Below are 24118 nucleotides of genomic sequence, written 5' to 3' on the forward strand. Positions count from 1 at the left end.
TATAGATTGTGAGCGATGAAATGACACATCAGTAATCATGAAACAACTTGATGTTAACGAACATTGTAGTGCCTTCCATTCCCTTCCAAGTTGTCAAATAAGCCGACTGCTTGAAGTAAACATTATAGCAACTAGGGTTAAAGATTTTCTATTTTCAGCATAAGCTAATTTTAGAATGTGGCATATTTTATTATTAATTCCTTTAACAATTTCAGCCCAGAAATGCCAGTCCCTGTTATATCTGCTGGTTCTTTACTTAGCAGGAACTTCCAAAGCCATTTCCAAAGCGACTGACAATAAATGCATTCAACCATTAAGATGCAACCTAAAAAATGCAAAACAAGTTATGAAATAAACCAACTGCTTTGAATGAACATTATAGCAACAAGGGATAGAAGATTTTCTATCTTACCATACGTTAATTTTAGAATGTGGCATGTGTTATTATTCATTTCTTTAACAAATGCCGCTCCCTCTTTTATCTGCTGTCCATTCCATTACCCCCGCTCTCATTGGTGCACTGGTGAGCACTCTGATCCTATTGGTCGATATCAAGGGAATATGTAATACAGCCGTTACGATTGGGCCACGAGGGGTAGCTGAATTGCATTTCCTATTTTTATTACTAAGTAAGCTAACAGGGTTTCAGCTGGGACTCCTCAATGGTAATTAAACCGGCAATAGCGTGATTGTTGGTGCCTTGCTTAGCCCCTTGGGGAAACCCCCATCTTATTGGATGAAGAATCGGTGGCAGTAACCCCCCCCCCTCCTCATTGGCCAATCAAATCCGCTCCTCCTCCTCCTCCTCTATCCAGTACTGGAGCTGCAGGAGGCCCAGAAGACAGACGGCTCCTCCTCTGCTACCGTGGCAACCGGCGACGGGGCCCCGCCCCCGCCACCTGGGGTCGCCCCTCCCCCGGCTCCCCCGCCCCCACCCCCTCCTCCCCCTCCACCGCCCCCGCCCCCTCCCCCACCCCCTCCCCCCTCCCGCTGCAACCCCCTCAGGTGAGGAGACAGAAATACATGTAATCTAAAGTATTTAGCACAATCATTGTGAACAACCCAAAGTTGGGGTATAAAATATTACCAGTAATTAAATTATTTAACGTGTGGCCATATATGTCTTTCTGAATTTAAATCTGAAATCGTATGTGTTGTGGATATGATGTATACATCAAATGTGGTGCCAGAATTAACTCTGTTTCTGTCTGTATCGCTCTCTCTTTCTCTCCCTCTCACTCTCTTTCTCTCTCTATTTATGTCCCTCTTTCTCTCTCCGTCTCACTGTTTGTATGTCTGTCTTTACCCCCCTCTCTCTCTCTCTCTCTCTCTCTCTCTCTCTCTCTCTCTCTCTCTCTCTCTCTCTCTCTCTCTCCATCCTCTATCTCTATCTCTATCTCTATCTCTATCTCTATCTCTATCTCTATCTCTATCTCTATCTCAATCTCACTCTCACTCTCACTCTCTCTCTCTCTTTCTCTCTTGTTCTCTCTGTGTGGGTTTCTCTCTCTCTCTCTGTCTATCTGCCTCACTCACAGCTCTCTGATAGCAATCATGAGGAAAGGTTCAAAAAATACCAAGGGATCTCAGAAGGCTGAAGAGACTCCGGGTAGGTTAAGATCATCAGAACACATGGTGGATAACATGTTCTTGGCCATCTCGACAAGTGCGAAAATTTGATATGTAGTGAGTAACCATTATGTAGTACATGTAGTGAGTATCCATTATGTAGTGACTGACCATTTCTAACAATATTAATTGTTAGCCTAACAATATTAATATTTAACCTAGAAACACAATGCTAAGCTTAAACGGTTATGGTTTTCATTTCTTGTTTCACTGGCACTAAAATGATTAATAGATTGGAAATATGATGATTTGTGTGTGGAGACCCCCGTTTATATGGCTAGAGGCTAGTTGCTTCTTGCATATCTGTACTTCCAGTAGAAGCTAAATGCTAACGTAAACAATCTTTTTCATGCCATGCTATCTACACAAACGATATGAAATATCGTTTGTGTATACATGTTAAAAAAATAGAATAAAGACAAAGCGAAAACGCAGTGTGATGTAATGCTATGGCTAATGTAATTTCTAATGTTACGTCCCAGTCTGTGTAACTGTGGAGGGTGTGGAACGTGATTCTGATGTAATCGTCATTTGTAATGTAATGAGTTATGTAATGTTATGTGCCGATGTATATAGCTGTTGCGGGCGGTGAGGACGTGAAGTCGAAGGCCGTGAACGAGATGATGGAGAGGATCAAACACGGAGTGGTGCTGCGGCCCGTCAAATCCAAGGACAGCAAGGTGAGAGGCCATGGGACGTCAGAGGGTTCCATTCACCGTAACAGCAGGCCTCTCTTCCTGTCTATTTCTTCCACATTTTTTGATTATCTTTGTAGCTATATCGCTCTAAGAGAGTAAATGAACCCCAAGATCGCTTTTTTTCATTGGCAAACTATCCCGTCTGGGACTCAGCAAGTGATGTGTCAGTTTTTCTAAAACGTTTGCGATTGTCTACTCAGATGGCATTATTTGAAACATTTTTTCCGTATTTCTTCTGCTAATACTGGGTAGATTTGTATACCATTTAAAGAGATTCGTTGTTTCATGCATTTTCTATGCATGAAATTTTCCCTTTTATTAGATTATTAAGTTAGCATTTTCAAGCACTGGCTGTTCTTTTTCCAAAGCACAAAATGCAAGCTGTGTAAAAAATTATATTAGATTACAGATTATATTATTCTAGAGGTGTGTGCGTAGGACAGAAGGCCTTATTTTTCTACTCTATTCTTCTCTTCATCAGAGGGCGGCAGTAAAAGTGAGTAAATTAACGTCTACATTCATCACCACTACAATCGTGATTGCATGAGTGACCTCACTGGGTATCGCGTGTCACTTCCTGTGACTATAGGAAACCCAACTCATTCTATCTCTCTCTCTCACACAAACACACACACACACACACACACACACACACACACACTAACACACTGTTTGTAACCACACACAAACACACACACACACACACACACACACACACACACACACACACACACACACACACACACACACACACACACACACACACACACACACACATAACCACACAAACACACGCACGCATGCAAACACACACACTAGTGACAAAGACCAATATTACTGATGTGGTCAAGGTTATGAGGCTGAGGGGAGATGAAAGCTTTCGTCTGACCCTCTTCATGTTTGTATTTTCCCAGCAGCCTCTGGTGTCTGAGGAGAGTGCCCTAGCAGCCAAACCCCAGGAGAGCGCCATGGAAGAACTGATGGGCATTCTGGTAACTCATTCAACACTATCTCACTTGGCTGGCTGTCTCTCTTTTTATCTGCCTGTGCATATTTGTATGTCTGTTGGTCTGTGTAGGTCTGTCAGATTACTTTTTACGTGATTAAAGGTCTGTATGTCTGTGACGAGCAGACAAGCGCCATTCGATGGCACTACATGTGGGAACGTAAACAGTGTAGCTAAAGTCCTGTTGGTGGATCCCCCCCCAGGAGACGGTGAAGAGGAGCCCCAGCCGTGGGTCCCAGGAGCAGGCAGCCGCCCCGGCACCCCCCGCCCCGGCTCCTCCCCCTCTGGGGAAGAAGGACAGCGAGCTGGAGGTCATCCTGAGACGCAGACGCAACCGAGCAGGAGAACCAGGAGGTACAGCTCCTCTTCCTCCGCCTCCACCCCCCCCCCCCTCTCTCTCTCTCAACTGAATGCCTTGCTCTGGAGGTACAGCACCTCCTCCTCTCGCTCTGTTTCTTTCTTTCTTTCTTTCTTTCTTTCTTTCTTTCTTTCTTTCTTTCTTTCTTTCTTTCTTTCTTTCTTTCTTTCTTTCTTTCTTTCTTTCTTTCTTCTTCCTCTTCTTCTTCTCCGTCGTCTTCTCCTCCTCCCCTCCCCCCTATCTCTTCCTAGACAAATCAGTGTGCACAGTAGTACCACATGTCTCCAGAAGAGGGCACTGTTTGCCATGTAAAGGGCTCCTGTGAGTCAGTTCCAGGTCTCTTTACCGTGTAATCAGACAGATCTATTATTCCAACCATTGATTGACCTAGCTGAGCGCAATAAACCTGCTTACAGTACACAGTCTGCTTACATAAGCAACCGTCTACGCTAGACTCATGAAAGAGGGTTATATTATGGCCTATTAAGCTAGCTATAATACGTTATTGATCTGCTAATGAAACATACTTGCTGGCTTTGCAACAAGTTTCAGAAACAAAAGGAAAGGGAGTCAAGGACCTGCTTTGACCTCTCTGACCTCTGACCTTTCTCATTGGACAAGAGAGTAACAATTAAATTTGTATTTATACGAGGATAAATGCTGTTGACAGTAACAGATTAAACCTGTGGCTACTGGGGTGGACCATGAACCCAATGACCCATGAGAAAAAACAACCCAACGCAACAGAATGTCAATATGTTACAAGGGCCACACAGCATTACATGTTTCCTCACTGATCCATATTCAGAGACATAAATGTTCATTAAACTCCTTCTAAGAGTTTAATAACATCAGAAAAAATGGCTCACGGCGCTACTGGTTTTGATGACTGGTTGGTGTCTGGTGCAGAACCAGAGTGTTCCTAACAGCCTCCGCCTCCTCTCCCAGGGGAGAAGGAGGGCCAGATGGGGCACGTCTCCTCCTCTGACAGCCTGAACGGGCGGAGGACCAGCTCAGATTCCTCTGGGAAGGAGCCTGACAGCGCCGGGGGTCTCGGGGCCCCCGCGGACCCCGCTGGCTCGCGGGTCAGCCCTGACGGACGGGGGTCCGGGCCAGGCCCCGTGGTGCCCCGAAGAAAGAGCTCCGACACCGGGAAGGAGCCCCGAGGAGCCTCCTGGCAGGAGAGGAGATCATGCACCTCCTTACCAGAGAATGAGGCCCCGGAGTCGCCCGTCAGCAACGGCTGCACCGTCAGGTAGGGGGTGTGTGTGTGTGTGTGTGTGTGTGTGTGTGTGAGATTTTGAGCGTGTGTGTGTGTATTATGCACCACTTGTTTTACAATAAAATGTGCATTATTTTAAGATCACATGACATGCCATCAGGTGTGAGTGTGATTGGATAGATCAGTCTACCAGCCTACCCAGTGGACCGTAGCAAACGTTGCTCATCTGTCCAGCACAGATCTAGGTGGACAGGCCCACTTGTGATGTCATAAGGGGCAGATTTTGTGAGAGCTTGTAAGGCTAATCACGCTCACATCTGGTGGCATGTTATGGGACCTTTAAAACAAATCTGCTGTTGTCCATCCATAAAGAAGGATCTTTGTCTCCTCTGTGCCACAGCGGAGGTGAAGATGACGAGAAGAGCAATGGAGGCGATCACAACGGCTCTAGCAACAGTACACACCTTGCCACGCCTCCTTGTGCTCCAGCCAATGGCAGCCCAGAAGCAGAGTGCTGAGTGGTCAACCCACCTGACCACTTCCCCCTATAGGAGACACCTGAAGCTTCACCATACCTACCCTTAAAGTAAACCGTTTGACATGGCACAAGGCCTCCGTTTTCCTATGCACACTGTGCTCTGTGTCGCTTTGTAACTTCAGAAATAATCTACTCTACTGCTTTGAGTTCCAGCCTCCTTACTTCTTCTTCCTCTTGCCCCTCTTCCTCTGCATTACATTTAGGGCTGCACAATTAATCATGTATATTCGCTACTATATACACTTTGCAGTTTGCAATCGTGTAATTTCGCAATACTGAAATCTTGACTAGACTCAATTAAAAACACTTATTGTAGCTGAACATACTTGCGTATTAAGACGCTACAATCCTAACACTATGCCGGGAGTTCTGGGTTAAATTTCCATAATTTGTTATCAAGCGAAGAGACGCAGCCCTAGTTGTAGTAGACATGCTTTTATAGTTATCTTGCTCTTTAATTCCTGCACTCTTACTGATTCTAATGTGGGAAGGGTATGTGCACTCACATTTCTACTGAGGTATGCAACTTATAGATACAACAGCAGGGATCATTTTTTTTCTCAGTGCGCAAACGCAAGAACAGGCTGTTCCTAATGCGTTTAGTTAGAGACTCTCTAATGGTGCAAAGTTGTTATAACATCAACAAATTACTGGTGAACTTGGTGATGATGTGGCAGCAGTGGAGGGAGATCCAGGGATCTCCAGGGAGCTAGCTTTCCTTAGCAGCCCGAGTTATTTATGCAATACAAAACATCCCCAATATGTCACTCCTTCATATACGTCCACGCCAGAACATCCTCTCGTCTTTTGAAGGAACATTTGGGGAAATTCAGGTTTCGAAAGACATGGAATCTTAACAAATTGCAAAATCGGTATGCAGGGTTCCAGGGATTAAATGCCCGGACACGCTGTTGCACCACTGAGATCCCATGACGTGGAAGGACCAATGAGAAGCTGTGTGCGGTGACTCAGGTCAGGTTCACATGACATAGCAACCACCTCATTGGACTTCTGAGCTAATAAAATCCCTTGTGTCGTCGTCACCCTCGAACATCTCCTTCTGCAGGCTCCTTCACCGATATCGAGCCACGCTCCTCTGCATGTCTCTGACACCTTGTGCATTCCACCACTCCATTATTTCAGGCCTGGCTGTGTACAATTTCTTTTGTTAGGGGTGGGGGGGGGGTGTAACTTTTTAACAAACTGTCTTAACTAGTATGCAATTGAATTATTCACATTGGCACATTTTTATGGATACAGTACTTTCACATTTTGATTATTTGTTCATTGAAAAAATGTTTTTGTGTGGAATTAATGAATTACAATGATGCTGAACGGATGTTAATAACTGGCTGCCTATAGAGCACACCTGAACCTCAGTATGAACCACCGCTTCACTCCGCCATCAACGGCCTTCCCCAGCGTCTTTCTGTGTAGTGAGCAGCATATCCAGGTCCGATTGCGGCCTACTTGAAGCCTTGACGCATCTTGCGTTTGTTTGGGACATATTATATCACCTGCATCCCTATCAGCTCACCGGGTTGTGTGACACGCGTGTTTGAGATTTAATAAAGGAGTGCTGATAGTTTGTATTCTGAAACATGGAAGTTCATTGGAGCACCAAGTGTATTAAATAAAAAATATAAACCATCAACTTTCAATTTTTTGCATCATTTGACGAGGAGATAGCTGTTTATAGTGTCCACCATCCTGGTGAACACCTGGAGGAACTCCCTCCGACTGTCCCTCATCATGGTCAGCCACTCTTCAAACAGCCTCTGGGAAGCAGCTTCAGACCTCTGGGAAGCAGCTTCAGACCTCTGGGAAGCAGCTTCAGACCTCTGGGAAGCAGCGTTAGACCTCCGAAAGTAGGCCAAGAAGAGGTCATCTTCACTCTCCGAGAGGTCATCCTCACTCTGCCGCTTCTGCAGCCTTGGGGTGTCAGAAGGTCTGGTGGGGACTGGACCTGGGGGTGGACTGCCTGTGGAAGGGGAGCTGGTGGGCTGTGCTGGTGAGGGAGGTCTGTTGTTGGACCACCTCAATAATTTGCTCACCACAACAACTGGTTCCACGTCTTGGTATCCCCGAAGCAGCTCGACAATGTCAGTGTAGAATGGGAAGCGGGCCCCCCTCCTGTCATCGCAATGTTGTCCGTTACTTTCGGTTATCCCACCACCAGCGTCAACCACTTGCGTTCCACCTTGTCTGGCTGGAGGTGCTTCCTGAAATATGTGGTAAGCTTCCAAGCCATCTCCTCCATCTCCATCTCCTCTGTAAAATAAGAGACCAAGGAAGGGGTTACATTGCTACGTCTGAATTGCCTAGACACTACAAAGTGTGGGATACTAATTTTGCAATAAACTATGCCGAGTGTTACACTGGATTTATTAGTGTTGATGAGTATGATGAAGTTTTACGTGATGTGGCAATGCCTTTTGATGTTTTTATGTTTTAATGTTGCGTTGTTAATGTGTTAGACAACTTAGATGTTCTTAGATGTTTTGTTAACCTGATTCCTCTCCCACTCTGTTAAAGTAAAAGTGTGCTACTGCTACAAAAAAAAAATGTTTGGGGGCCCCGGGCCAGGGTGGGGGGGCCCTAGAGCCAAAAAGAAAAAATAGATATATATCGATCCAAACCAAGCTAGCCGAGATATGACAGCAAGTTTCAAACTCTTGTGCGGACTTACTCAAAAGCTAAATTTAAGACCAAAAGCAGGTTTAAAACTCTTGTGCGCAAATATTCCAAAACCAAATACAAGTCAAATAAGAAATTCCACACCGATGTTCGGGGATACCCTTATAAGAAATACAAGAGAATCACTTTATTTTGGACCAGAGCTGTTAAAAATGGGGGCGGTCGCTCCCCAGGCCCGACTTTAAGAGCGTTTCGAGGGACGGTTTGGGTTGCCAAATTCAGGGCTTCTAGTCCAAACTATTGAATAAAAAATGCAAACGCTTATCTATTATTTATTTTCGTTTATATAAATATGAATGTATGATAAAATATAATGGTTTGCATAAAATCCTCCCAGAGAGATTAAAACAATTTAATAAATAAGACAATTAAAAATAAATAAAAAACATTTCCCGTACTTTTTTCAACCTGGCAACCAGACACCATTTCAAGATGGCGTCGAAGTACTACCAGGAGATGCAGGACAGCTTCAGGAACAACAACAAAAGTAGAGAAATCCCCGCACACTCAGCTAAAGTGCACTCTGTCGCGTGGAGTTGTGATGGAAGAAGACTGGCGTCGGGATCTTTTGATAAAACGGCGAGCGTGTTCGTCCTGGACAAAGACCGTTTGGTGAGTGGCTGGATGTGGCTTGAGCCCAGCATGGTGGCCTTGATGTTGAGTCTGAATGAATGAAACGCTGCTGCTCAACATATTGTTACTGTTGCTTGAATTATATTATGTCTCTGTGCATTGTCAAATAAATGCTTTGTTAGTTGTGTAACCCATCATGGAAATGATGCTAGTGGAAAGTTATCCCTACAATCCCCAGTATTGTTAACCTGTTTGGTCGATTGGGGGGCAGTAACGTTAGTCTCAAATGGGGCTGACTGGATGCCATTGTGTATCATTGTTTATAACATTCCCGAACGTGCAAATGGAAGTTATAATTTGTTTCCCAGGTCAAAGAGAATAACTACAGAGGCCACGGAGACAGTGTGGACCAACTGTGTTGGCATCCAACCAACCCCGACCTGTTTGTGACCGCATCAGGAGACAAGACGGTCCGGGTGTGGGATGTCCGCACAACCAAATGCATCGCTACCGTCAATACGAAGGGTCAGTAAAGCCATCGACCTCCAGATAATAGAGATCATTGTGTTGTGCATGTCGATAATATGGCACAATACATTTGCATCAATTGGTCGCCTTTGCAACTTGTACTGTTGACGGTTTGATCGCTCTGCCAAGAAACCTTTTTCCTGTTTCGTTGTTACAGAACACTGCCATACAAATACCATCAGCATTAGTGGTATTCTCTCTCTTGCCAAGTAATTTATGCTTAGTAAATGTGCCCTAAAAAATGCTAAGCTTCAGTGCCGATTACTTCAGTGCTCAAACATTCATCTGATAACAGGGAATAATAATAAGGAATCAAAGCCATGCCCTCTGGTCAAATGCATAGGTTAATATTTGTGATAATCACATTTTATATTATGTCTTCTGCTGATCAAATCATGGTTCTTGAACTTGTCTCTTGATGGTTTAAATTATTTGATAACTAATGGCCCCTCTCAACCTATGACGCCAAAGATAACTAGGGAGCAAAACTATTTATATATTTTTTCAGGTGAGAACATAAACATCTGCTGGAGTCCGGACGGTCAGACCATCGCCGTGGGCAACAAGGATGATGTGGTGACCTTCATCGACGCCAAGACCCACCGCTCACGCGCCGAGGAGCAGTTCAAGTTCGAGGTGAACGAGATCTCCTGGAACAATGACAACGACATGTTCTTCCTCACCAACGGCAACGGCTGCATCAACATCCTGAGGTAATCCTGGTTATAACTCTCTCCCTAGTTTATAACCCTAGCTGTAGTTTATAACCTTAATCTATCCTGATGTAAGGGGGTGTGAATAAGGGCTGGGCGATTAATCGAATTTCGATCTCGATTTCGATTTTAGCGTCACAGAATTAACATAATCAAGTTTTCGATGATTTGCTGGATACATATCTGTACATTATTTTAGATTTGAACATTTTATTTTGGACCATTTTGTGTATTTCTTTAAGGCGAAATTTCAAAGTTCTCAGTTACAATGTGTTTTTGAGAGAGGCGCGCTGAATAAATCATGTTTTCAAACTCAAAAAATAATTGTTTGAATAATCTTGATTTCCATAATGACCAAAGTAGTCGTGATTATGATTTTTTCCATAATCTAGCAGCCCTAGTGTGACGCCTATTTTATAACCTTAACCGTAGTTGGTAACCCTAACCCTAGTTCATAACCCAAACCCCAGTTTATAACCTAAACCAGGTTTTTAATCCTGAGCCTAGTGTATGGTAAAAGGACTTAACAATATTGCCTAACATTCACCCATTCATACTTTCACACACCGACGGCATCGTCAGCCATGCAAGGCGACAGCCAGCTCCTGAGTAGTAAGGGTCAGGTTCCCTTAATGTTAGTGTATTACCCTAAACTTAGTCGCATAGACTGTATCAGCAACTTAAGCCTAGAGCATATCAAAGCCTAATATATATATAACTAACCGCTCAATCCTAAAATCATATCATTTCTTAACACTTCCCTGGTTGTGCCTCCACCCTACCCCCGCTAGTTACCCTGAGCTGAAGCCCATTCAGTCCATCAACGCCCATCCCTCCAACTGCATCTGCATCAAGTTCGACCCCACGGGGAAGTACTTTGCCACGGGCAGCGCTGACGCCCTGGTTAGCCTCTGGAACGTGGAGGAGCTGACGTGTGTTCGCTGCTTCTCCAGGTCAGCAGAACCAGATCCATGTGTGTATTACTGGGTTTTAGATATGACTGTTGGAAAAAAAAATTGCTTTGTTCCCCTACTTTTGGATCTTTTACAAACCTACAGATTTATCAAAGATCTAATTCACTGTGTCGAGTTACTCGTAAAAGAACCAAACCATTCAAGATGTGTTTTCAGAAGTTCGAAATATTCTGATTTAATTGTCATTAAATTGCTTTGAATCACCTACTATTTACTGGTGAATATATAGTGAAAAGAAAGTTATCCCCATGGTTACCACGGTGCTTTGATGTGACTGAAGTGATTCAATGAAGTAGAACTGAGTAATGACGATTCGAAAGGCTTCCTCTCTGAGCAGACTTTCAGCCAATTCTTCCCTGCTTGACCCTTCCCCCCAGGCTGGACTGGCCAGTGAGGACGCTGAGTTTCAGCCACGATGGGAAAATGTTGGCGTCAGCCTCAGAAGATCACTTCATAGACATCGCCGAGGTGGAGACCGGTGAGTCGTCCATCTCCACCGCCCTGCCTCTCAATGACCTGTATATCAACATACCTTTTTCTAAATCTGACAGATAAATGTCAAACTGAGTATTTAACATCCTTAAATATTACATTTTCCCTAAAACCTTGGGACATACGATTAGTGTTTGTGAAACCAGTATCTAGTTGGTATTCGAACCCTTCCTGATCGGCTGACACTTGTTTTCCATCTCAGGAGAGAAGCTGTGGGAGGTGCAGTGTGACTCCCCAACCTTCACGGTCGCCTGGCATCCCAAGCGCCCCCTGCTGGCGTACGCCTGCGATGACAAAGAGGGCAAGTACGACAGCAACCGCGAGGCGGGAACCGTCAAACTGTTCGGCCTCCCCAACGACTCCTGAGCAACAGGAGCGCCGTCGACCGCTTCGTTTAAACCTCTAAGTCTTGATTTATTTTACCATTAGAGGGAATTCTGACGCGTTGTCGTGTACATAATCACTGGAGAGCTGGTCCATATTTTGTAAGGAAATATTGCTGATTTTATGGAATGCGGGGGGGGGGCTTTGTCCACATCTTTCCCCGATATCAACATTGATTGAAAGATGTCGATCTGGAGTACATTTGTAAGGCTAGCAGGAACGATTTCTCACCACCAGAGGGCGCTTTAGTATCATTGCGGTGGGTTTCTAGGCAGTTCAAAAGTGTTCGATGTTGTATTTTTTTTTTTTGTAAAATATTCAATTCTTTTTTTATAGAATAACAAAATAAAAATTCAGTTCATACATAACCTGTTTGATTGTGGTCTTCTTCTAGACTTCTATTGAATGTGTTCAAATGATTAGACACACATAGTTAAAGTTTTTGGTATATAAACCATCCCTAATTTGAAAGAAATGGGACACAGCCAGAAGGACCTCAAGGTTCCACGGCCTATTGTAGAGGAAAAGCATGCCTTGATCTTATGAACTAGAATGGAATGAAACATGACTGATAACCATAGCCTACCATGGCTCAACATTAACATGCTTTTTAAATCATTGTTAAAGGTTAATCTCCCAGTCAGACTCTGTCCAGACTCAGTGGCTCCACCCTTGAGTGTGCTAACCTTGTGGGGTCACAGGTTTGATCTTATCCTGCAGGTGTTTTACCCTCCTCCAACCCATTGCCCTGTCTAAAGCGACAAAAAAGCCTATACAAATATTGAAATAATATACATACATACAACATACATTTCTATAAATATACATCAATCACGATATAAATGATGGGTCTTTAGAATACTACAGTCGTTTACGCTGTCATTTGTACGTGCTTTCCTATAAAGAGCATAGCAGCACGCTGCATAGGAATGACGCCTTTTTTTCAACTCATTACAAAGGGTATCATAAATATTCATATTTGTGTTTCAACACCTGCTTTGGCAGCGGGCCAGCCGCTGAGCGATAGGAGCAAGCGAGGTGATAACTCAAAGCAAATGTGGCGTTAAATAGATAAATATCACCTCATACGCCATACCCTTCTCCCATTCATCACGCAAAGCCTGACATGTGATTAATTTGTTATTAAGTTGTTATTAATGTGTTTCGAGGGCTGGGTGATGCGTCTTTATACAGTTTCAGACTTTAGAGGAACAATATCAACCCAGAGGTTAATAATCAAAAGCATGCACGGAGAGATGTTGGTTAACAACATTTTTCAAGTTACATTCTTGTTCATGTTTTGCCAAATAACCTTAAATCCTTAATTCAGCTCCAGGATTTGATTTTCAAATTTGGAAACCGAAAAGGTTAGATCTTTTTTAAAACGGTACATCTTGACCTGCTACCGGGACTAATTTCAAGTGTTATTAGAAGTAGTATTTATTCAAGTATTATAATGACATGCATTTAAAACAACCGGCCCTCTCTGGGCTCGTTCCAATCCAAATTATGAAAACCATAAAACCATAAGACTGAATCGATGCATTCATAACCAGCCTCCATCCGAAGGGGGAATGTGTCCTGGTTAGGAGGAATCACTGCAAACGTGAGCCGACTACTGATCAATGCATTCAGGTAAGGTGTGAATTGTGTGGGTGGATGATGGGGTACATGATTTTTAATGATGCCACACATTTAACACTGTCTATTTCATGCATCTGCAGAACAATGTTTTGATTGAGGGATTTACTCACATTTAAAAGGAAAATGAAAACATTTAATATAAAAATATGTATTTTCCCTATCCACTGCTGTTTAATCATCTTGCGTAAATTCAACCTTTTATCAAATAAGGTCCGGAGCAGGGACATCACTTCATGATGGCGCTCTTTAACGTTTAACCCATGGCATTTACAGCTACTCTTGTAAGGCTGTGGGATGCAATGACATCGGAGAAGTCATCCCCCCAACCATCAGGACAACTACAGGATGCCTTTCACTTGTGACCTTTGCGAAGCCAGATTCACCAGCAGGAGCATGTGCTGCCTACCAAGATGTCCCACACAGGTGAGGATTTAGACACCCCTCCATACAAATTTTCTGCGTGTGTGCATGCCTTGTGTGTGGAAAGAATAAAACATTTCCAACAACGTCATCTTTCTCTTCGCAGGGAAGAGGGCCCTTCATGTGTGATCCAGGCCGGAGGGGCTCCTGGTCCAAGGAGTACTCGAGGCGCCACTCAAACATCCACACCGGCACCAGGCTCTACGAGTGTCAGCAGTGTGATCGCGGCTTCGCCTGGAGGAACTCCCTGCACAAACATCTCAACATTCACACAGGTGGGAGGCCAACGCTGCAGTTCAGATTTGAACTGTTGACTATTGATGTGATGTTGATATATGACGTGGCATGATAGCCTAGTCTAGTGGTTGGGGTGTTTGACGCTCTGCCAAATGTTACTGGGTATCAGAGCATGGGCTGTATTTTAAGGACAGATGCCGATACCGATATTAGGGAGTTAAAAATCGCAATATCCATTTATCGGCCAATAGTGAAAATATAGATATATCGGCTGTTGTTCGGCTCCATGGGAGGGATCAGAGTCATCCATACTGAGATGCCCCCAGGCACGCAGCTTAGGCCAGGGGCGTCGCTATAGGCTGTTTTATTCAGGGCTAAAGGCCCAGAACTTTTTTAATTAGCCCCGAATCAAATTTTTGAAAAAATAAATAAATAAATAAAAGTCAACAAAATCGAAAAATCAGCATCTCGAAATAAAGCAGATTAGTCCTTCTAGAAAACACAACCAGACTGTTTACCACCTCAAGTGAATTTTCTGGTTTCTGGTTTTGGTGTGGATCCATTCGCCACGGGACAAGCAGAGGCCGTGACAAGTGACCAACCGCTAAATACGGAAGACACGGGCGTCAGTGAACACACGGACTCATCAGTAGCAAAAGATGATTAGAATGGACCGACTCAATCGAAGGGAGATGGTCTCTGTTATTTTCTGTTGTTAATCTGACATCTCGGTCAAAAAAATTAAATCTGCGCTAATAATTCTTTCCAGTAGCAGTAGGCCTAGCTTCAAATGTAAAGTCCCAGGTGTGTAATAATATTAACAGAGAGCATTAACAGACAAACATCTTAAAGCAATGAAAAAGAAAAATATATATAGTTTCTTCCCTCCAAAATGACCCTTATCCAGCCAAATCCCAATCAGCCAATCAGATCGCTCGGAAACCCCAGCCAATCAGTCGACCACAGACTCTTGCAGCAAAACATACATAGTGGCGTCACTACATCTAAAAGCTTGGCAGTCAAAATATCTGTGGGGTTCAAAGGTAGTTCAGTGACGTCGGCGCTTCTAGTGTTAGTCGATTTATAAAATTGTATTTCTTTTTTACTCTGTAAATCTATAGGTCATAATAACACAAGAAAGATAGCGGTTATGATCAAGTATTTGAAGCGAGGCCTCAATAGAGCCGTTTGTCTGTTCTGGGCTACTGTAGAAACATGGTGCGGTCCGTAGACATGGACCCGCTCCCTACGGAGAGAGAAAGGGCTTCTAAGGTAACGGTAAGTAAATGTGTAGTCATTGCTATTCAGGTTGCATTCATAGCTAGTGGTTAGCTTATTCTTGCTTGATGTTTAGTGTTATCGCACTGTCACAGCATTTTATGTTCAGTTCAACTGGTCCAAAACCCAATTGGTAACACTTGCATATTATAATATAACGCGTCTTAGAATTTAAGTAGTAACAAAAAGGTCTCACCTGTTTGACTCCTCTCCTTGGTAATAATCTGCTGCTTGTTCATAATGTGCAATGCGCCTATTGGAAAGAAGACCAAATGTATTAAATTCACATTTTTAAAAGAACGGCATATCAAAATGGAGCCAATGAATCATTGCGATTCGAACCCATTTGTGGACCCATTAGAGTGCACCTCCTCCATTCCACATTCCAGCTCCGTATTGACCGGATGCTCTGTAATGACCAGTCAGATTGGTTGATGAAAATGTTTCATTCCTTCTCACTCCCTACCACTCTCCCTGCATTGAACAACCCAGCATGGATTTAGAGAAAACCTTCATAACACCCGGGTCTGAATCTCTATCTGATAATAAAAAGGATGGAAGAAGAAGCAGTGCTATACAAATGTATTAAACGACAGTAATAATGTTACTTTATCGATCAGTGAGAGAAAGCAATCATGAATTAGGTGAGAATCCTAGCTAACGGCACAAGACTCAATTAGTGACGACGGTTAAACATCTGTTCAACAGCAGATCTGAGCCATAAAATGACATCAAGCAGTGCTGACTATCCCAACTCTCTCTCTCACACACACTCTCTCTTTCTCTGTCGCTCTCTCTGTCTCTCTCTCTCAACATTTGTTTTACTGTCTTTTTGTCTTTCTTACTTTCTGTCTATTTCTCTCTCTGTGTGTCTGTGTCCCTCTGTCTTTCTATGTGTTCATCTCTTTTTTTATCACTCTCGCTCACTCTCTATGCATCTCTCTCTCTTTCTGTATTTATCTCTCTCTCTGAATAATATTTCCCTCTCTGTATGTATCCCTCTCTCTTTGTATATTTCTCTCTCTTTCTCTCTGTATGTATCTCTCTTCTCTCTCTCTCTCTGTATCTATCTCTCTTTGAATGTACCTCTCTCTCTGTATGTATCTCTCTCTCTCTGTCTATTTGTGTCTCTCTCTCTTTGTATCTCTCTCTCTCTTAAAGTATCCCTCTCTGTATGTCTCTCTCTCTCTCAGTCTATTTGTCTCTCTCTCCGTGTGTATCTCACTCTCTCTCCCTGTATGTCCTATGTGGAGTATACAGCCTGTGCAGTACGAGGAGGACGCCATGTTGAGAGACATGTAGCCCAGCACAGCAACACGCCACACGCCACACGACGGCCCACAGTGGAACATCAAGCCAGGGAATTAGGATTATACTTTACTTTTACATGGAAAGCGAAGGAGTCATGACTTTTCTTTGAGGGATCTGCAAACAGCTGACAATGGCTGTCAGCAGTTTGTCTAACAGTAGTGCACATATTAGAGGACTCCACACACTGAAATCATACACGTGTGTGTGTGTGTGTGTGTGTGTGTGTGTGTGTGTGTGTGTGTGTGTGTGTGTGTGTGTGTGTGTGTGTGTGTGTGTGTGTGTGTGTGTTTGTGTGTGTGTGTGTGTGTGTGTTTAGGTGTGCAAAGAAAATAAATGGAAGAGAGAGCAAAAAGATTTTCTTCGGTTATACTGCCTTTGATTCATCGGTTCAGAAATGTCGGTCAACGGTCAATGGTCACAAATGTACTGTTTCCTTTTATTGGTTTCAACAAACACAGACTGATTGCTAATTGTATGGGCATTTATATTTATTTTATGTTTTGAATATATTTCCTACATATGGCCATGTACTTTTATTTCCCTACAGCTCAAATTTAATAATATATAATAATTCAACAGGAATTCACTGTTTGACTGTTCATCAGATTGGTCTCCTCAACAAATGTTCTGTTTCCACCGTTTTTCAATTCAGTGAAGTAAAACATGAGTCGCTATAAATAGCAACTCTTGCGCAGATTCGTAGCAGCCTCCTACTGAAGTAAAAAAACGAATTTTCTGGGTTCAATATTATCGTTGTTCTAACAGCAGAAGGGAATGAGAAAACGTTTCCCCTTCATTTTACAAACTAAAAAAAGAAACAACCAAGTTACAACCATGATGGATTTACCTCTGGAAAATAAATGATGGCTGCTTTTGATAACTGGAGTCATACGTGTGACAAATTGACCAATCACCTCAGAGCAGCTTCCAACCAAGGACCGCCCAGGGGAGGGAGAGAGAGAGGGAGAGAGAGAGGGAGAGAGAGAGAGAGAGAGAGAGAGAGAGAGAGAGAGAGAGAGAGAGAGAGAGAGAGAGAGAGAGAGAGAGAGAGAGAGAGAGAGAGAGAGAGAGAGAGAGAGAGAGAGAGAGAGAGAGAGAGAGAGAGAGAGAGAGAGATTTAAAGCAAGACAAAGAGGGATACGGAGAGTGAAAGACAAAGACAGAGAGAAGTGAGGACAAACTCAGCATGACAATTCTAGCGGGCTCATTCATTTTAATCATACCACCACATGAATCTAATTGAAAATAAACCTGTAGAATTGTAGTCAAATAAAAAAGCAAGATGAGAAAGACTCTTGAATTAATTCTCATGTCATGCGTTATTATGCTGACATACAATAATGAATGTAAAACATTTTCATTTGTTGAAATGAACGTGTTTTATATTCAATCATTCATTTTATAGTAATTATCTAGTGGCTCTGACACAGTTTGAATTTCAATCTACAAACACACAACCCTTTTTTTTCTCTCTTAAACTCTGTAGCACTTTGAGATTTTCGAATGTCAAGTGCTCTACTGTATTATTATTATTATTATTAACTTAGAATTCGGATGTTCCAAACGCTGCTGTTTGTTCGTATACATCTGATAGAAAAACACACAAGGAAAAAAACAAGGGTCTACGCATGAATTATGAAGTATGATTGAATATTGTGTTCCCATGCAGTGTTATTGTGTCCCCACCAGACATTCTTTGTGCTCCAGCATATGGTGTATGAGAGTCCAAACTGACGCCTGTGCAGTCTTATTGCAGGGTAATGTTGTTGACTGAGAACAAAGAGCCCCGCACCATCGATATTAAGCCATTCTTAGGAACCCAGTGGAAACGTAAGCAGGGCTGGTCAGATGCTGGTTAATAACACGTGAAGAGAGAGAGATAGAAAATGTATATTACAGTGTGGTATTACTTTCCAATTGTGTCCACCACCGAAAATCCAGGTGCATTGTGTTGCAATAAGTATCGCTGCTTGATGGATGTATTATCCTCAGGTGTGCTGGTTTAATAACATCCAATATCTGATTGGCAGACAGTTCCAAACCAATGGCACCCGATCAAACAAGAGATGGGAATTTCTCTTACAAATTGTTATGAATGAAGAGGGAACTAGCAAATTGGAGGTTTGAATAATTTGCTCATTTATTTACCATTTAATAATTCCTTCATGCGGTCATCTATTCGGGATGTGTAGAGAGCCCAGTATTTGTATTTGTGCCTGAATAAAAGTTGAAATAGGCGTACATAAGGAAAATTAATCCTGTTTTTGTTTATTCTTTTTATTTTAGGACATGTATGTTAATAAAAGGGTTCTTCAATATTTTAATAATTATGAAAACTCAAAGGTAGGAAAGGCAATGTTTTTTTGCCTATCCTACCTTTAAATGTAATATGGGTTTATGGTTTCAATTATAACCATACACATCGTTGAAAAGAAAATCACTTGACAGTAAAATGAACATTCCGTTCCAAATCTAGACTCAAACCAATAAACTCAACTTTAAACTAATTACTATGTGAACATGGTGAACCTAACGTTATTATAAACTACCACAGCAAACCGGTTAAGGTAAAAAGAAGACGGATCACAAACAAATTAGTGACGTACATCTGGTCCTACGTTGTTCATCTATTTTAATAAGCCTGTGCTAGTCCTTTGAGTCTGCTCTGCTCTCTCCCCTCCACTCTACTGCCTTCCTGTCAAGTCAGCAGGATTCATTAGTTACCAACAACGTCTCTTGTCTATAGTTATGAGGAAAACTATCTATTTTACAAAAAAACAAAATATTTGTATGAATTGAATATTCTGATACCCCACTAATTGTTATTTTCCTAATCCAGTATTCAGATACTATATATTATTTTATCATCTGGTCCCTGTGGATGAAACAAAGTGTTGAAGGTTTTCTCACTTTCCCAAAAGAAGGAGTTTAATGCAATTCTAGGACTGATCCTTGGAGACCAGAATATACCCTATCCTCTGCTGGTCCCGCCTAGCGGGGAGAGAGAACAAAGAGCGAGCAAAGAGAGACGAGATAGACCAGAAAGAGGTCAGAGTGACCAAAGAGAGACCAAATATATCAGAGAGAGAACAGAGTGACCAGAGAGAGAGCAGGGAGAAAAGTGAGAGCAGGGAGACAAGAGAGAGGCTCGCGAGAACAGAGGGAGACCCATGACACCAGAGAAAGACCAGACAGAAAAACAATAGAGAGATCAGAAGGGCAAAGAGAGACCAGCGGGACCAGATAGTCTAGATAGACCAGAGAGAGACCAGCGGGATCAGAAAAAGACCAGAGAGACAAGAGAGAGAATAGAGAGACCAGACTGAGACCAAATAAACCAGGGAAAGACCAGACCGAAAACCAGAGAGTCTAAATTGAAACCAGAGAGAAACAGATCAGAGAGAAACAGATCAGAGAGACATTAGTGAGATCAGAGAAACAGAGAGAGACCAGAGAGACTATAGCGACCAAGAGAGACCCAGAGAGAGACTAGATAGATCAAATAGACCAGAGATAGAATAGGGAGAGACCAGCGATAACAATGAGAGACTAGAGAGAGAAAAGGAGAGATACCAGAGAGAGACCAGAGGTAGATCCAATAGACCAGAGAGAGAATGGAGAGGTCGGTGAAAGATCTTTTAGATCTGTGGACCATCGTTGGTGCCTGGCGCCAAGTGGACACTCCATATTCTAACCAGCCCAAGATCCCATTAGTCTCTTCATTTCTGACAGGCAACTGCTATTTTAAGACAGTATCGCTTAATGCAATTGCATCTTGACGCTCTTCTTTGACATGAAACAGGAACTCAGCTTCCACTGTGTTTAATCTCACGAAAAAAACACACATGCACACACGCACACACACACACACACACACACACACACACACACACACACACACACACACACACACACACACACACACACACACACACACATGACTGTGAGAGCAGCGATCAGATGCGGCACAGTGAACTTTGGTATTGTGTGTGTCAAGGGTTGGGTATGCCAAAGGCGGGGGGGGGGGGGGGGGGGGGGGCGGGGAGTAGGGGTGCGTGTGTACCTAAATGTAAACATGCAATGGTGCATGAGTTTGTTTGAGGTCTTTTGAAAATGAAATGATGAAGTCTTGAACCTAGACAGTCTTCTAGATTCTCCTGATTCCAGCCCTTATAATAGTAATAATTGTCAGTGAATTTTGTAAAATCAAGGAGAATCTGCAGATAATCCTTGGATTTTTTAGTGAGTTTAGTCATCAAACACTTTGACGCTTTTATCCAAACAATTGGTTGTTTTAGGTACATGTCCTTAAGTCACCTGTGTCTTCCCGAGGAACCCTCGTCCCTTTGGGGCCCTGGGGACTGTCCTTGGACCATGGAGGTCGTCTCAGTTACCCATCTGAGGGCCTTTTATGAACTTGGCTCCTGAAGACCCTGGAGAACTCGGGGGCTTTTGGCCCTGTCTCAAGACTGTGGGCCCTAAAAAGAATCCACGAAACACGAAAACCTAACCCAAAAACCAACATTTGCAAAAAATAAATTGATAATACTATTCCTTAAAAAAAATCAGATCACAAATCGCAACTATACTGATCTTCTTATTGTGACTTATTAATGACCTAATCAGCAGCTGACAGAGCAGTGATCAGTGTTGGTCAAACACACATAGGCGGCGGCGTAGGTCCCTGCAGAAGAGCCATGGCCTATGTGCACATGAAGTCGTTTAGAAATGGCGTGGTAATGTCGTGCTGTGTGCCAGCAGCACGTTTGTGAATTGATGGAGCCTGTTGAATGAGCGTGTGTGTGCGTGTATGTGTCTGTATGTGTGTCTGTGTGGCCCCACATCAGCCACAAACAGGCGACACGTTTTGGGACTTCATCAAGATGACTAATCCTGCTGTATGTCGGTAATGAGGGGAACCTCCTTCAGTTCAAGCGCTGAGATTTATACGCAGCTTGTGTTTTATTAAGCAAACCCATTCCGACCATTTCACACAGAAGAAAAAGCTATAAGAAAAACAACCCCTTCCTTGCAAAAGCAGACCCAAAACCTACCTACACTTTCAAATGGTCGTCCCTTATTACCTTTCAATAAATATTCTAATTAATTAATTAATTAGGGCATTTAGCAGACGCTTTATCCAAAGCGACTTACATCGGTTAATACACACATTGACACACCGACGGCAGAGTCAACCATGCAAGGCGACAGCCAGCTCGTCAGGAGCAGTTAGGGTTAAGTGTGTTGCTCAGGGACACATCAACTTGGGGGAGCTGGGGATCGAACCAGCAACCTTCGATCCCCAGCTATTTAACTACTTTTAAAATTTGACCTTGCCTTGTGTTTGAAGGGAGCTATATAAATACTTAACTAACTACTAATAGCGTACTACTAATAACTTTGGCTATCATTTCCTAACCTGGAATTATAGAAAAAGGATGTGGGCTCCATTCTTCTAACTAATCTAACTCTTCCCACCTGCTCTTGAGGAACCCCAGGTTGACCAGTATATATACTGGCGTCATTCTGGTGTAGAGGACCGGTCAAAATAAAGTGTTAGCATCATTATAACGCCTACAGTTAGGTTGGCTAAAGCCTGTGTAACTGTGTAGTTATCTTTAACCCATAATGATTAAAGTCACAAGGCCATTAGGCCACGCTATAAATAAGCTAGCTTTTATATTCAGCCCATAATTAGACTCGGAGAGAGTAATTCTTCATGTGACACAACCTTGACTTCCAAAATGGATGCAGGGCTGTGGTGACGCCAGGGCAGTCAGAAAGATTTATATCATGGAGAGTTGTATTCTAATGATTGATATGGTAATGGTCTGTAATGATTGCACACAGAAAGCCAGGCTTCAATAGACTCCTAGGGACCACGGGGCTGCTAAAGGGCCTTATCCATGGTCATTATATTGGTTCAACACTATACTGGTCTAATATACTAGTCAAACATTACTATATTGTCCTAATACTGTTCTTATTTTGGTCCAAAACCTCTCTTTTGGTTTTACACAAATGTAGTATATAGAATAGAATATTTGTAATGCTGAATATGAATGAAAAATCTCTAGTTGTTGACTAAAAAGTGCTGATCAAATCTTCATAATATCTTAAATATTTCTATATAAAACTATACTTTTTCGGAACGAAGGTGGCTTGGTCTGTATTTCGAATGTCACCGTTGGATAGAATGATCAAGGTCAAGTGATGGTGCTCCTCATAGATGTGCTTCAACCAATCACCTCAAACCAAGACTGTCAGATCGCCAATCAAGTTAGAGTATGTAGTAAATGTCCGATTCACGCGATCATTGGGACACTTTCCAGCTGATCGGATATTTAGCAAGACGCTGAAGGTGTTGGCACAAAAAGCGACCAATTTTGTTTTAAAAAGCAAGTAGTAAACCACCGTGACTTTCAGCCACTTGATAGTCAGATCGTTTTTTTTATTTGTTATGTTAGCCATAATATCAAACAAACTTGGTTTTCCAATGTAGGCTACTTGACATTAGTCTGTATGTGTTCGTATTGCACGTCCTTTAAATTTATTTTCCAGCCATCGGTCAGAGAAGACCAAATCAAATAGAGAGAGAACAAATAACAGTTATCTTTGGCTGTCGCAGGTTTGCAATAAACTTATCCAATCATTGCAATAAGCCTAAATTAAGTGATTGGATGGTCTACCTGTCTTTATACCTGCACGCATTCTGCTCTTGTGCATTGACTGGACTCCATACAAATATTGCTAAAGCAGGCTAGAAATGTGTTTCTTACTCTGGTTGCTTTCTATCATTAATCTCCTTGTATTTAAACAAAAAAAAAAAAACCCTGCATTGACAAGTTACACTTTTATCAGTTCATTAAACATATCTACTCACTGTTATGGCCTGTTTGCTCTCCTGTTGGGAGCCGGTGGCAAAATACACAGTCAACACAGTGGATGGGTAGAACCGTGTTGTTGGCGTGCCCAAGGACAGCATCTGTTCCATGTATACTCAGCATGTTTACATTGTGTTTGTTCACGGTGTGTGTTTATGTGTGTGTGTGTGTGTGTGTGTGTGTGTGTGTGTGTGTGTGTGTGTGTGTGTGTGTGTGTGTCTGTGTATGTGCGCACGCGCGCGTGCGTGTGTACAGGCCAAGACAATAAAAAGATTATTTAAGTGATAAGTTCATTCAGAGTAAAGGGAAACCAATTAGAACAAAACCACGATAGTGATGGTGATGGCTGGGATAGCAGTGGCTGACAAGTCCATACTAATTAACACCATAATAAACGGGGATTTCTTGGTCAAAAATAAATAATCAATAACAAATATTTAAATTAAATAAACGATATGGAGAGAGAGAGAGAGAGAGAGAGAGAGAGAGAGAGAGAGAGAGAGAGAGAGAGAGAGAGAGAGAGAGAGAGAGA

General features: G+C 42.7%; 2 protein-coding genes across 5 annotated transcripts in view; both read left to right on the forward strand.

Moving 5' to 3' along the window:
- Positions 1-7105, forward strand: part of shtn3 (shootin 3) — a 21329-nt gene extending 14224 nt beyond the window's left edge. For 2 of the 4 annotated variants that reach the window (XM_030369174.1, XM_030369173.1), the window contains exons 10-17: positions 816-1005; positions 1539-1609; positions 2206-2309; positions 2809-2823; positions 3242-3319; positions 3537-3687; positions 4640-4946; positions 5314-7105. In XM_030369174.1, the coding sequence (XP_030225034.1) occupies positions 816-1005; positions 1539-1609; positions 2206-2309; positions 2809-2823; positions 3242-3319; positions 3537-3687; positions 4640-4946; positions 5314-5431 (1034 nt within the window). In that variant the 3' untranslated portion in view covers positions 5432-7105. The remainder of the gene's footprint in view (positions 1-815; positions 1006-1538; positions 1610-2205; positions 2310-2808; positions 2824-3241; positions 3320-3536; positions 3688-4639; positions 4947-5313) is intronic. The other 2 variants (XM_030369175.1, XM_030369176.1) reach the window with 2 other exon arrangements.
- A 1451-nt stretch (positions 7106-8556) lies between these two features.
- thoc3 (THO complex 3) lies at positions 8557-12184 on the forward strand. The gene is made up of 6 exons (XM_030368929.1): positions 8557-8760; positions 9090-9246; positions 9758-9962; positions 10754-10915; positions 11314-11414; positions 11631-12184. The coding sequence occupies exons 1-6, from the start codon at positions 8581-8583 to the stop codon at positions 11792-11794; spliced, it is 969 nt and encodes a 322-aa protein (XP_030224789.1). The 5' UTR covers positions 8557-8580; the 3' UTR covers positions 11795-12184.
- The last annotated feature ends 11934 nt before the right edge of the window (positions 12185-24118 follow it).

Source organism: Gadus morhua, chromosome 10 (assembly GCF_902167405.1).
Source record: "Gadus morhua chromosome 10, gadMor3.0, whole genome shotgun sequence".
In the NCBI taxonomy this organism is placed as follows: Eukaryota; Metazoa; Chordata; class Actinopteri; order Gadiformes; family Gadidae; genus Gadus; species Gadus morhua.